The following is a 14,929-nucleotide window of genomic DNA, read 5'->3' on the forward strand; positions in this document are numbered from 1 at the left end:
ACATCACGAGGTGATTTGCTATGTCCAGCCTCATTCCAAGCCGAAGATTGGGGTGGACATTTCTGTTCATCCCCAGCCACCGCCATAGATTGGGGTGAGCACTTCTGTCCAGCTTCGGGATTGGTTTTTATTTTTGTTGATTCTGTTTTGTGTTTGTTTCATTCTTGTGTGTTCCCACGAGTAGCAAGGGAAGTGTTGGTCACCTCTGGCAGAGCCCCGCATTACTAGAAGTAGGCTGATTACAATGAGGTTTCGCCAAGTTTCCCAAGGGGATCGTTCGTAACCGCATATCACCCTGCGGCCATTCAGCTCTCGGCACGATTCCTTATACCTTAGCTTGGGTAGGCTGGTCCACGATGGCATGATTTGCGAAGGCTTTTGGGGAGTTTTAGTTCTCTCACCCTACTGATTTCTGCCACTGATCAGGAGTCCGGCGACCCCGTCTGTAAGGCCACATTGGCTTCCCGGACAGGGCTTCCAGTCCCCTGGCTGTTCCCCTATTCGCCACCTGGGGACGCGCCCGATAGGTAGCCCAACCCATGGGTGACCTTAGTATAACAACAACATTAGCAAAACTCACAAATGATATATTTGGTGTATGGAATCGGAAACAGTGTACTATTTTGATTCTACCATGTATTTATTTTTCAGTTATTATACATTGTTGATGAAAATCTTAAATTAAATATGCAGGAAGTTCATAATGGCAAAAAGTTGGTAAACCTTATGATCCCTGTTATAGAACTGGGTAAGTGGGGTCATCGGCAATACCACATAGGTTGTTAGCATCTCTTTTGATTCTGAAGTACCCGTTTTCTCCCCAGGTTTTTCCCCATGAGTTTTTGACTCTCCAGAACTTGGTTTCACCAGACCACTGGGATGCCTTTCCGTAACCTACAACAAGTACGCCATGATCTAGGTCATGTGAACAGCCTTTTCCGCTGATTATTCCTGAATAATAAAGTTGTAATGGATCAGAATTCATGGCAATCGATATGGGACCAATGGTTCCTAAAATCAGAATATTCGGTTCAGAGGTGGTCGTATCAATAAACAAACATTGTCCTATAAAGTTCTACTCACCAACAGCTTTTCTGAGCCCCTCTTCAGATGTGGTCACATTTTTGTACCCTTTGATTTTCAAAATTGTTTTGCTTGCATCGTACTGGCACTCAGTTTGCTTGCGTATGTATGGATAAGATTTCTCTGATTGTATACCGTAGTCTCTGACATATTCGAATGCGGCTGACATATCACCTCCTTCTTTACAGTTACCATTGCCATAAGCAGCAGAACAATCGAGTAACTGCTGTTCACTCAAAGAGATCTTCACGTTGTTCAGAATTGCGTTTTGTCCCTCCAAAGCTCCGGTCTTCAAAGAAAGAAAACATGAATTTCTAAATACGAAAAAAACAAAACTTCGATGCACGTTAATTAGCTGGCAATATCGAGAGTACAATGGAATAAATATTCATTATGGGTTGTCTATCACTCGAATATTGATTTTCATTTCCATACGTTATGAAGTTGCATGACTTTTTCGTAGAGTGAATTTTCGTGGAACAATAAGTATAGAAAACTTTTAGACATTCATGAAATACACGTGAATTCATCATGAGCTGAATGAACAATACCAATATAAATTCCCGTTATTGGTCAATTTTCTATTTTCTTTAAATATTTTTCGAAATGCTAGTCGAATATTCAGGATAGCCCACTTTCGAATAGTGACATCATCACCGTTTCTAGTGAAGCTTCTTATTTTTCTACAGTATCGGAGTGACCTTGCTGATCTCATTCTAAGAATGTATCACAAGTTGTTTGTATTTGGTACAGAGTGAGCTGATCTGTATCTGTAGAGTAGGAAGGGTGAGTGTAAGCCCACAGCATTTAGGCCACATGTGACCTATTGAACATCCTCCCAAGGAGTTGTCCTCCTAGGTCATCGTGCATTCTGTCCTTTTCACGGAGGTGGACAGGTCGCTTGGAGACATTTTCATTTTATCGGCAGGTGTAGGACAAGACTCACCGAACACACTCTCTTATTGACATTAACTCCGGGCACACTCGCATGGGACATGCCTGATAGTCCCATCTTTCAGTTCACATATCCCGCTCAGAGGTGTGTCCACTAGCCCCATATTCTACTGTTAGGCATAGATTTTTTCTGTTCGGCGCCAGCTTCCCAGGGTCGCCCAGGACGATCCTGGCAGGATTGCATCCTTTGATTCCATCACCTCTCTTAAGGAATTGAACATGGGTGTAACATTTGGCTAGTTTCGCAATTGTCGAATTGTCTGTATATATGCGTATTGTATTTGTTCTGGTTTATTTGTATTTTGTAGGGTTTATCAAACACAAACCTGGGTTCAATTGCATCACTGGTTGCCTGCAGTAGAGGTTGCGCAGTAAACGCTTCTCCCCATAGGCTCAGCCTCAATTGAACATTCCCACTTGGAGGTTTACACCAGCCATGCGCAATCGTAACATGGCCAACAACGCAACCTCCATAACGTCCAGAGGGGTCAGACCCGTAATTAATTCCATTGCCGCGGTTGGTGTTGTTCTCGTGGCTCCTGTGATGTTTAAACAAGCCAGTCGCTGTATTTGATATAATTTTGGATGGCCGTTGCTTGTAGAACTTTCGGTCCCCATGCAATGGCTCCGTACGTTAACATATGTCTTATTATTGCAGTGTAGATTCAGGTGATCACACGAGGTGAAAGACCCTATGTGCGTCCCACTGTCTTCTGACATTGCTCATAAGCCACATATGCTCTTTTTGCTCTACTCTGTAGGTGAGAGTTCCATGTTAACTTCCTGTCGAGGATAGTACCAAGGTATTTCACCTCTTCAGAGAAATTTTATTTGCTTTTGAAGATTTTGAGAGGTTTTAAGCCCAATAAACTTCTTTTGCCGGTGAAAAGGACCACCTCTGTCTTCTTGGGATTGATCGACAATGAGTGTTCCTTACACCATGTTTCTAATTATTTGAGCCCATCTTCCGCTCTATCGCACAGTGTTCGATAGAATGATGTACGAGCTGATATACAAAGATCCAGAATGAAAAACAAACGTAATACAATGAAATGTCATGACGAATTTTCATCACCACGATTTCTTTCAGATCTGGCATCATATGAAATTGAACTTTTGTATCCCACTGTTGTTTGCCAGGCAATCTAGTAACCTAAATTATATTTCTGTTGTATCACAATGAAGATAAGAGCTGAAACCTAGTTTGATCAATTGAAATGTTACCGGGATCACATATCTTTGTAACTATACAAACTACTTACAGCACTGAAAGCCCAGCAAGAACCACATGGATTTTGATCTTTAACTTCCAAAACTGCTCCCTTCTCGGTCCAATCTATGGAATCTGGAACTTCCAGATCTTCTGGAAATACTGTAGGTGTGGCATTTAAACGAGGTTTGTTCTTGATTTGTCTCTTGAGGATGTCTTTGAACTCCTCATGGGTCAAATCAGCAAAACGAGTGACTCCCAAAAGGTAGGTCTCTTCTCCTTTGTCATACCTGGCATTATGTTCTTTGATTTTTATCAGGTTCCTTTGGAATATTCCGAACCTAGTTCTTTCTTCCAACAAGCTTTTGTAAGTTTTTCCATGGGTTTGCTGTGAAATAATGTGAATCAAAATCATAGAATTCAATGCAGAAAGTTGTTTTCAATAAATTATTCGGTAATACCATCAAGGAATATGATATATATCGGAAAAAATCTTGGACCAACAATTTAGAGACAAAAACATAGAGGAAATAATACATTCATAACATATTATGAATAAATATCATCATTATCACACAGAAAGGCATGGTGTTATATAAAATCACTCTATTCGTAAAATATTGGATCATATTAGAAGATATTGACTGGGTTGATGCATCTTTGCCATTAATTGTGATGCCAGAATACTTTAGAGTGATGTCTGGGATCTTACGAAGTTTCTTTGTCGAATTTTCACCGAATTTGATTATTCATTGGTTCTTTATTTTATTTGTTATATTCATGCTGCACTGAGATTATATTATATATTAGTTCAGGGTAGATTTTATGTACAGAGTGATTCGTGATGAGGGCTCATCAAAATACTTCGAAAAGTATAGCGAATTTGAGGACTGATAAAGAACAACAAGTTATTGATAATGACTGATACATTTGAGGCACTCTCAATTCTGAATTCACTAATATAATCTTTATTGAAGTGGGCGATAACGCCCCCTTGTGGGCGTTATCAGTAAAGGGCACAGAGAAGATTGGGGGGCGTTGAAGCGGTTTACGGGGGCGATGGCTAATTTGAAAATGTTTTTTTGCTCTCAACACAACAACAATTGCTCCTTTACGCTTAACGCGCGTGTGACGCCATCTAGGGGACTAGACAATAACTATTTCTTGTCCGATAGTTGTCAAACAATAAGCGGTAAACTTCAATGCGAAGCGAGAAGTTTCTAGTCTCCATTTTCGAAAGTACTAGTACAGTTATGTCATTCGACGATATTACGAAAACAAGTGAATTTAGTTAGCGACTAGCTAGGTAAAGTGCTGTACGTGTGGTGGTGAATATTGTGAGTGGTGTCATTAGCAAGTTTTTGATACTCGATTCTTTACTTCGGCATTTTTTAAGACAAAATTATGTCGGAAACAAAAAAGAAGAAACGGCAGTATAGCGCGGAATATATAAAATATGGATTTATTGAAAATCTCACAAATCCATCTTCGCCTGTGTGCCTTTTTTGTCAAACAAAATTTTCGAATGAAGCGATGAAATCCTCGGGGCTACCAGATCATTTGAATAAAATGCATTCAGTTAAAAAAGACAAAAGTGTGACTTATTTTCAAGAACTGAAAAAGAAACACTCAGCTCAGCCAACTGTGTCATAACTTTTTGCAGCAGCTTCTAAGCAAGACGACGACGGACTCGGAGCTACCTACAATATCTTCTTGCTAATTGCTCAAACAAGTAAACCTAACACTATTGGAGAGGATTCAATTTTACCGTCAATGAAAGAAGTAATAACTACTGTGCTCCATAAACGAGCGGTGGATAGATATTATCCGAAAAATTCCTTTGAGAAATAGTTCCATGTGAAGACGAATTGATGAGATGGCTGAAAACATTGAAGAGTCATTTTGCAATCATCTGAAGACTTTTGAATTCTCAATTCAGTTAGATGAGTCCACTTTACCAACCAATGAGGCATTGTTGTTGTCATACGTGAGGTTTATTAAAAATGAGAAAATATATCAAGAACTACTATTTGCCAGCAATTTAGAGAAGGATACAAAAGAAGGAACCATATATAATGCACTGGAAAAATTTTATGTTGAGAAAGAAATTCCACTGAAGAATATTATATCAGCTGCTACGGATCGCGCTCCGGCTATGACAGGACGTCACAAAGGCTTCATACCGTACTTAAAAAATAAAATTCCAGATGTGCTCGCTGTACATTGCGTCATTCATAGGCAACACATATTTGGTTGCGAAAAATTTGAGTGAGCGCCTCATCACTGCAATATATCATCAAAGCAGTCAATGAAATCCAAAACAGCTATTCGAATGACAGATTATTTAATCATCTTTTTGTTGCTAATGATGAATATTTCAACCGATTGCTATTTCACACACAAGTGCGTTGATTATCAAGAAGTAACTGTCTGACTCGATTTCACAAACCATTTGACTCTGTAATAGAGTTCTTGGAGAACAAAGACAAAGAATTGCACGACATCCTCATCACTTCAAAGAATGATATTGCATACTTGGCAGACCAGTACACATTATTCAATGATGTCAGTCTCCAACTTCAAGGTGACGACTTGAATTTGATTCAATGCTTTTGTAACCAAATTGCTTTTATACAAGAATAATATCGGTAGACGTGAGTTTCGCAATTTCCCCAATTTGTCAGCAGTATCCTTCAACAACGACGACTTGCTTGTTTACTGCCAACATTTGGAGAAACTCCACAGTGATTTCGCAGAACGATTCCAGGACATTTCAAAATTGGAAATAATGGACTGAGTGTTGGATCCTTTTTCAAATATCAACACAGCAGGATCACCCCAGCTGGAAGAAGAACTCATAGAACTGATAGCGACCTAGGAAATGAAAATAAAATTCGAAAATGGATACCAAGAATTTTTGCTACAAAAGCCCATCCCGCAATTGTACCCTGGTCCATCGCCCAACGATTTTTGATAGCTTTCTCATCATCGTATTTGTGTGAACGTGGATTTAGTGTTGTGGCAACGTTGCTAACTGAAAATAGGAATCGGTTGCAGATTACTGAACGCGGTGACTTACGGCTGTTTTTGAGTAAATTCGAAAATCATCAAATTTGATAACATGAATAAAAGTTTTCCTAATATTACAAAATGGTGTTTTACGTTACTCTCATCAGAAAGTCTTATTCTCACATAACACACATAATTCAATTATCAAAATAATGACTGCGATTGTGATTCTTCAGATGTAGTAAAGTAAAAAATTTGGGGGGTGCTAGAAAATAATTAACTCTCGAAGTGGGTGGTAGACAAAATGAGTTTGAAAACCTCTGCACTAATATCATTCACTCACATGAGTTTGATGTGAAATATTGTTATTTAATTTTTTCAATTTCAATAATGAAATATCTGATCTAATTATTTTTGCATATAATTCCCTGTACTCAAACGATTCGTACAAATATTTAATTGCTCAGAAAAAATGCTGCAATGAATTGACATTTGTTTGGATTGAAAGGGGTACTTTTTCGGGGGAGATTAATTCCTGGGAAAGGGAGGTTTCGGCTTTCTACTTTTCCATCTTCATACAAAAAATCGTGGCGATCTTTCATTGAGAATAAGAAACCAAGTTATTTCAAAGTGAAATAAATTGTTTTTTTGTAAAGTGAAATGTAAGTGAAATTTCACCTCTTTCATATACTATTTCGTGTAGCAATCCTGTGAATGATTTCTGATTCAATATCATAACGAATGTTCAGAGTACAAACTGAATAAGTGTTTTTTGTATAATTCAATGTTCATTAAAGAACATATTCCAAAAGTATTTTTTCTGCAACTCAATGTTCATTTAAAGAAAAGTCGTTTCGAGAGAACTTTTTCTTCCAATTACTGTTTGAAAGTTTTTTTTGTCCCTGACTTGTCCATTTAGTCCAAGTCTCCAGAAAACACTGCAGCCTCTTGGGCTTATTGCGTTTATCCTCGCATCTTCTCTTGACACCCATTCCATCAGTCTCGTTCCCTGTTCTGTAGTTTGTACAGGTTCCGTGTTGGATGTTCGTCATAATCTTCTGGACGAAATTTTGTACGTCCATATATTGCCTGCCTCCTGTGATTCAGTGACTCACATTCGCATAAGATGTATAGAGCTGTTTCTATCCCTCCGTTGCATAATCTGCAGCTGAGGTCTCCGTTGTACAGCCCCATTTTATTCAGGTGTTCTCTAAGCGGACAATGACCGGTTAGTAACCCTGTAATTCTTCTGAGCCGATCCTGTACTATATTGAAGTAGTTCATCAGTTCTTTTCTCGGACGGTTCATTAATGAAGGTTCTACTGGGTTTGTTGCCAGGTACTTTTATCCAGTACTCTGTGTGCTTCTTATTAGTCCATGTCCTAAACTGGTTTCGAACCAATGATTTTGGTACCCCCCAGAGCTGATTCAGGACCTATATATGAAGTTGATGATCCATGTCTAGCGCATTCATCAGCTTTATCATTACCTGTGATTCCTGAATGCCCTGGCAGCCAGTACAAAGTTAATTTGTTCCTGTCTGCAAGTTCATTCAGTTCTTCATGGCATTCCCAGACCAGTTTTGATGTCACCTTCGGGTTTGTCAGAGCCCCTAGTGCGCTCTTGCTGTCTGTAAAAATATTGATCCGCTCATTTCTTAGAGAACTCGATTTAATAAGCCTTGCACACTGCAAGATAGCATACACTTCCGCCTGAAAGACGGATGTGTATAGTCCTAGCGGAATACTGTAGTTTAGATTTCTATCCGCTCGGTATATTCCAGCTCACATTCCATGTTTGGTCTTCGATCCATCTGTATATCAGGTGTTTTTTCCAAACATGTTTTCGGGATGACTAATGGTCTTCCACTCTTCACGGCTTATGATTTTGACCGTGAAGTTTGTGTTGAAGGTGTACTTCGGTCTCATGTGGTCCGTGCACACATTCAATATGTGCTCCTCCACATGTTCCGAAATTTCTGTTCGGTCCGATCTTTTGTAGTTCGTTGAGTTTTCCAGTCTGAATTGGCCCATCCTGGCCTCATTATCACAAAGTGTAAAGGAGGTAGATTCAGGAGTGTCTCCAATGCAGCTGTTGAGGTGGTTCTTATAGCTTCCGTCATTCCCAAACATGCAAGTCTTTGCACCTTGCCTAGTTTGTTGCTAGCGGTCGCCTGGTTCATCTTTGGCCACCAGACCAGAGATGCGTATGTTATCATGGGTTTAACCACCATCATGTATCACCAATATACCATGTCTGGTTTCAATCCTCATGTTTTTCCATAGGTGCGTCTGGCGAGCATCAGTGCTACCTCTGCTTTCCTTTTTATCCTGCCCAAGTGTTGGTTCCAGGTCAGTTTGGAATCTAGAATTACTCCCAGATATTTAACCTCCCCCAACACTTGTATTCCTTCACCTCGAAGTTTTAGAGGTCCTAGATCCTCCGTTTCAGTCCTCTTGGTGAATGCTGCTATGGTCGATTTGGATTGGCTTATGTTAAGCTCTTCTTCTTCGGTCCATCGTGTTATAATATTCGGGGCCTGCTGCATGTATCCCTCCACTACATTATTGTATTCACCCTGGACTAAGATGACTAAGTCGTCTGCATAGCCCAGTGATGTATACCCATTGTGGTTCAAGAGACATATTAGCTCGTCCATCACAAGGTTACTTAACAGAGGCGATAGAACCCCCCTGAGGACAGCCCCTTGCTCCCCGTGCCACGACTGTTTCCCCCATAATGGTTGTATATACCATTCTTCCCCTAAGCATCCCTCTTCTCCTCGACGCCTGGATGATTTATTCTAACGACTTATTGTCAAAAGCGCCCTCAGTTTTCAAGAAAGCAGCTAAAAGTACTTCCTTGTTTTTGTAAGTATGTTCTATTTTTTCTGTTAACCGACATAGAGCCGTTTCTGTTGACATACCTAACCTGCATGTCTGAAAGTTACTTCTTTGCATGGTCTACAAATTTTTATGAATAGTTTATTACGAAATTGATTGATTTCTTCGTTTCTTTGGAATATTCTCATAATTCTTGTTTACTAAGATGGAGGGGTAGAAAGGCAAAACCTTCCTCAAAGAATTCTGTTAATTTCGACCAGGCTACATGGAAAATATAAGTTTCAGATATCTGAAAATAGTCATTCACATTGAGAAGTTGATGATATGATTTTTTTGTGAATACACGTTATAAAAATAGATCAGCTGATTCATATGAACCGAATATTGTTCAAACAATCATCACTTATAGAAAATGCAACAATGTTTCAGATCGAACCTCTACTGAAAACAACTCATCCAGTTCCCACCAAGAATGACACAGTAATCAAAAGTGGAGTGCCAGTTGATTCCCTAGTCCTTTGAAGGAAACCAACTATCTGTTTATTATGGGTCAATGAATGCTTGCAGCAGCATATATTCGAAAATAATAAATCGACTTCACTGCAAAGAAAGGGTGGAGTATCAGCAAACTTATTTCTCAACTCTTAAACCAGATTTGGAATGATTTACATAGATTTTCATTTTACATGGAATCCTTTAAAATAGTTCACGAAATAATAATTCGAAAGGTGAGGATGGAGAAGAGAATCTTCAAATAGTGAATAGTGAAATTGTACACGAGTAAATGTAACATTCATCGATATCCTAAGCATTCAATACAGAAGTTGATCAGACGCCGACAAGGAGTATGAGTAAAAATCAGAAACTTGTCAAGGATAAATTCAGATCAATTCCCCAAGCTGTTAACATTGTTGGAGACCCTCATGTTAAAGAGTCCCTGCAGATTGATCATTTCCCAATTGTTTCAGAATATGCAGAGGAAAATAAACAAGTTCACAAATTCAAAAAACCAACATCAATATACATGAGTCAGTTTCAAGAAATATAACTTCAAATTCCTCATTCCGTTGGTCCAATGATGGGAAGAATCATCGCATCCTTGATTACTGGAAAATAAACAGCGGTGATAAACATATCACCAACAGCTACAACACAATTAGATCAGTGATACATTTCTCAGTCAAAACCCTCGGGCTTGATGGGTTGAAAAATATTGGCAACACCTGTTTCATGAACAGTGTAATCCAATGTTCATCAAATACGAGATGGTTACTGGAATATTTGAAAAAGGATGAGTACATGAAATATATCAATACTAATATTTCTAGTACGGAGGGTGCTTTAATCGAAGCTTTCGCAGAAGTTATCCAGGAATTGTGGTCAGAAGATTCATTTGAAAGAGCAGTGAACACAGTGTCCTTTAAAAGTCAGATTCAGAGTTTTGCCCCTCGATTCATGCGTATAAAAACGCCCAGACGTTCCTTCGTTATCTTTTAGAAAGTTTACATGATGACGTTGATAGAAAAATTGAGCGACAGCGGAAAAGCACAAGAGTCATGGCTGATTTATTTGAGTACATTCAACTCTAAGATTGAAGATAATTTCGTTAGTCAATTAAAATCCACGATGAAGTGCACACATTGTGGATACTAATCTGTAACCTTCGATCCTTTTTGGAATTTGTCACTCCCCAAACCACGAAGAACTGGCAATTGAATTCATCACAATGCTTGGAATTTTTCACAAGAGAGGAAATTTTGGATGGACATGAAAAACCGACGTATTCAAGTTGCAAGGAAAGAAGAAAATGCACAAAGTCTCTATCGATCCATAAGTTTCCTGGTATTTTAGTCATCAATTTTGACTTTGACAGAAAGATTCAGAGTCAAGTTAAATGTTGCCATCGAATTTCCTTTAGATGGATTAGATATGAACAATTATGCAGCAGACAATTTGACTACTTGTCGTTATAATCTATATGCACTTTCGAATCACAGTGTGTCTCTATACAGCGGACATTATACAGCATTCTGGAGACATCCTTATACTGGCACGTTGCACGAATACAATGATTCACACGCATCACCAATTTCACCAAAATCGCTTGTGAGTGGAGATGCATACATGCTCTTTCATGAAAAGGAGAACACAAGTTCGAACCTTTGAGCGTTTTGAAAAGTTATTTTTGAACTGTTGATTTTAATGTTTTAATGAATTATATGTTATTGTACATAATTAATTGTAATTTGACAATCTAGGACATGTAACGTCAATTTACAGGAATAAATGCAATATTTTAATAGTGGAAGTTGATAACCTGTAATCTCTCAGATACGACTTTACATACATGGATGTTCTACTCAATTCGCTTGGGAAATTCAAACTCACTACATTTGCAATTTTAAATTGGCCTTATTCGACTTTTTATTCTGGTGTTTGAATGACTTTGACTCTACTTTAGGAACTTTAGGAACAGTTGTATCACCAACAGCATATGCAGGAATAACTTTAATGAAGAATCCTGCACTAAAACCTGTCGAATATAATCCAACGCCCTTCCTGATATTAGCCAGGGAAGTAGTTGTTTTTTGATAGGTGTCAGTCCATTAACCTACAGTGTAGGGAGTTGAACTAGATTGTTGGAAAAATGTTTACCTTGAAAGCAATCCATTGATCTTCATTGGTAGAAGCAGTGACTGCTATCAAAACAGTTGCGAAAATAGCCAGAAGCTTCATTTTGATTTTCCTGAAAAAAATGTATCACTTAGAAATCATCAGAAGAAAAGTTCAAATTCCACTGCTTCTTTATGTTGTTCTTGTAACACTATAATGTGAGATTTTCATCAGGCAGTTCACAAAACCGCAACACAGGTTTCGCTATACAATAGTTCAGACTTGAAAACGCCTAATGAAGCTATTGTAGCTCATACATGAAAACGCTTTATGGAGCTATTGTAGCTCATACACAATAACTCCGAATGACGCTATTGTAGCTCATACATGAAAACGCTTGATGAAGCTATTGTAGCTCATATACGAAAACTCTTGATGAAGCTATTGTAGCTCATACATGAAAACGCTTGTTGAAGCTTTCATAACTTATACATGGAAACGTTTGATAAATCTTCCGTAGCTCATATATGAAAATGCTTGATGAAGCTATTATAGCTCATGTATGAAAACGCTTGATGACCCTATTGTAGCTCATACATGAAAACGCTTTTTGAAGCTTTCATAGCTTATACATGGAAACGTTTGATAAAGTTTCCGTAGCTCATATATAAAAATGCTTGATGAAGCTATTATAGCTCATGTATGAAAACGATTAATGACCCTATTGTAGCTCATACATGAAAACGCTTGTTGAAGCTTTCATAGCTTATACATGGAAACTTTATAAAGCTTCTGTAGCTCATATATGAAAATGCTTGATGAAGCTATTATAGCTCATGTATGAAAACGCTTGATGGCCCTATTGTAGCTCATACATGAAAACGCTTTTTGAAGCTTTCATAGCTTATACATGGAAACGTTTGATAAAGTTTCCGTAGCTCATATATAAAAATGCTTGATGAAGCTATTATAGCTCATGTATGAAAACGCTTGATGACCCTATTGTAGCTCATACATGAAAACGCTTGTTAAAGGTTTCATAGCTTATACATGGAAACGTTTGATAAAGCTTCCGTAGCTCATATATGAAAACGCTTGATGAAGCTATAATAGCTCATGTATGAAAACGCTTGATGACCCTATTGTAGCTCATACATAAAAACGCTTGTTAAAGGTTTCATAGCTTATACATGGAAACGTTTGATAAAGCTTTCGTAGCTCATATATGAAAACGCTTGATGAAGCTATTATAGCTCATGTATGAGAACGCTTGATGGCCCTATTGTAGCTCATACATGAAAACGTTTGATTAAGCTTCTGTAGGTCAAATATGAATACGCTTGATCAAGCTATTGCAGCTCATACATGAAAACGCTTGATGGAACTTTTGTAGCTCATATACGAAAACTCCTGATGGAGCTATTGTAGCTCATACATGAAAACGTTTGATGACTCTATTGTAGCTCATACATGAAAACGCTTGATGAATCTTCCGCAGCTCATATATGGAAACTCTTGATGAAGCTATTGTAGCTGATGTACGAAAACTCTTGATATGAGTTCCAATATGAGTACCAATTCATCACATAACTTCGAATAGTGGAAAATGTAAAGTTCAAAAAGATCAGAAGAACTAACCATACTTTTAAGCAATTATCCGGACATGTTGATTGATTACTGATTGACAAATATTCGATATTGGCTAGCTTGGACAAATCGAAAGCTGATTCGGAATTTTCAGTATAGTTTCGAAGTCAAAGCCACAACATTATGGGTTTTCAGCTCACAAAAAACTACGGTTGGAGGATTATAAAAATGGTTGAAAAAAAAACAAATCATATTTGGTCACCAATCATATCAAAATCTATTATGGAAGTAACGATAATCGACTTACCTCAATGAAACCACAGAAGGAAGTTATTTCTAGAACTGAACGTATTCTGAATTTATACTAATTTTCTCTTTGTCATTGACATCACTTCAGAATAATCTCAAGTACGTATACGAATGATATCATATTGATCGTATCTCTAAGACAATCGGTTAGTTTTGAGATTTTTCCAAAAGTAACACGAATCGATCTGTTCAAATTTTTTTCTGACATGCTGACCCTCGCTTCTGTCTGTTCGTAATTATAACATTTTCATTGAAACCTACTCAAATAACACCTCTGCACGTGTTTCTTCACAAAATAGCGTTTTCAGTAAGTACTGAGTACGCCTGAAGAAACTATAGTGGAACATGATGTCGATTTTACCAACTTTACCCATTCATAATATACAGTGCCGATGTAAATAGTTCTCCTATCTTAACTTTAGAACGTGGCAAAGATATCATCAGAGTTGAACAAATTTTTTAGTGAAAATCCAATCCAGAATCCATCAGTTGCCCTGAGAGAGTCTCATCAACTTTTTTTCCAGATGGAAACCAGGTTCTTTTCTAAATTTCGATAACCGGTAGCGGAATTATTCATGTTCGAATTTGGGACTTTAGTATGAGTATATTCCTATCCGAGATCCAGCGAATATGAATAATGACCAGCACTACAAATGCTCTTTACTGTTTTGATGCAGATGTGAAAATGCATCGTCGTTTTAATAATTTCATTGAGTTCAATTGTGTTTTTTAAAAGGCATCTTTTCAAATACCTTGTAACTTGAATATGGAGTTTTCAAATTATTCCGAAGTATATCAAATAACAGTGCATTTGGTCCTCGAGCATATACCGAAACTTTCTGTGTATCATTTTACTCGTTTATCAAATACACTCACTGGCACAATTAATACCCCACCTCACTTACAATGGTATTCTTATTTATACCATGGTATCTATGATATAACATTGAAAGTATATTTAGTTTCATTATCCTCTTAAAGATGATTATTTGGTGATCGAAACACGTGTCGAGGTGTTTAAAATAACGGGAAAAAACGCCAATAATATTCATTATCACACCAAAGGTTCCAAACAGTGCATCACAAGAGCATAAAAAATACTATTTAATTCCAGGGAAAGGAGAAAGGCTAATAGTTTGCCACATTGGAAGTAATGACGATTCGTTCCAGTGTGCTTTTGAACTAAAAAAAAAGAAGATTTCCACAAGGAAATAGATGAAGAATCTTTTAAAAATCAAGTAAATCTGATATTCAAGACTGACCGCATTCTGAAAGTATTCAATTTGGAAGAACATTACTCAAAGTGGAACTTTCAGTTACT

General features: G+C 37.8%; 1 protein-coding gene and 1 long non-coding RNA gene across 3 annotated transcripts in view; one reads left to right on the forward strand and one right to left on the reverse strand.

The window, feature by feature from the left end:
- LOC141480340 (uncharacterized) overlaps positions 1–14,929 on the forward strand; it is a 51,788-nt gene that overhangs the window by 22,278 nt on the left and 14,581 nt on the right. The gene's annotated exons all lie outside the window — the stretch shown is intronic.
- On the reverse strand, positions 622–13,728 carry LOC111512314 (cathepsin L-like proteinase). Its single transcript, XM_074170250.1, has 5 exons — positions 13,607–13,728; positions 11,755–11,845; positions 3,300–3,635; positions 1,084–1,372; positions 622–1,011 (listed from the first exon to the last, which is right to left on the reverse strand). Exons 2-5 carry the CDS (start codon positions 11,833–11,835, stop codon positions 737–739), a joined length of 981 nt encoding a protein of 326 aa, XP_074026351.1. The 5' UTR covers positions 11,836–11,845; positions 13,607–13,728; the 3' UTR covers positions 622–736.

The sequence above is a fragment of the Leptinotarsa decemlineata genome, unplaced genomic scaffold (genome assembly GCF_025532065.1).
Source record: "Leptinotarsa decemlineata unplaced genomic scaffold, Ldec_3_MD MMD2_P_RNA_scaffold_7, whole genome shotgun sequence".
Lineage (NCBI taxonomy): Eukaryota > Metazoa > Arthropoda > Insecta > Coleoptera > Chrysomelidae > Leptinotarsa > Leptinotarsa decemlineata.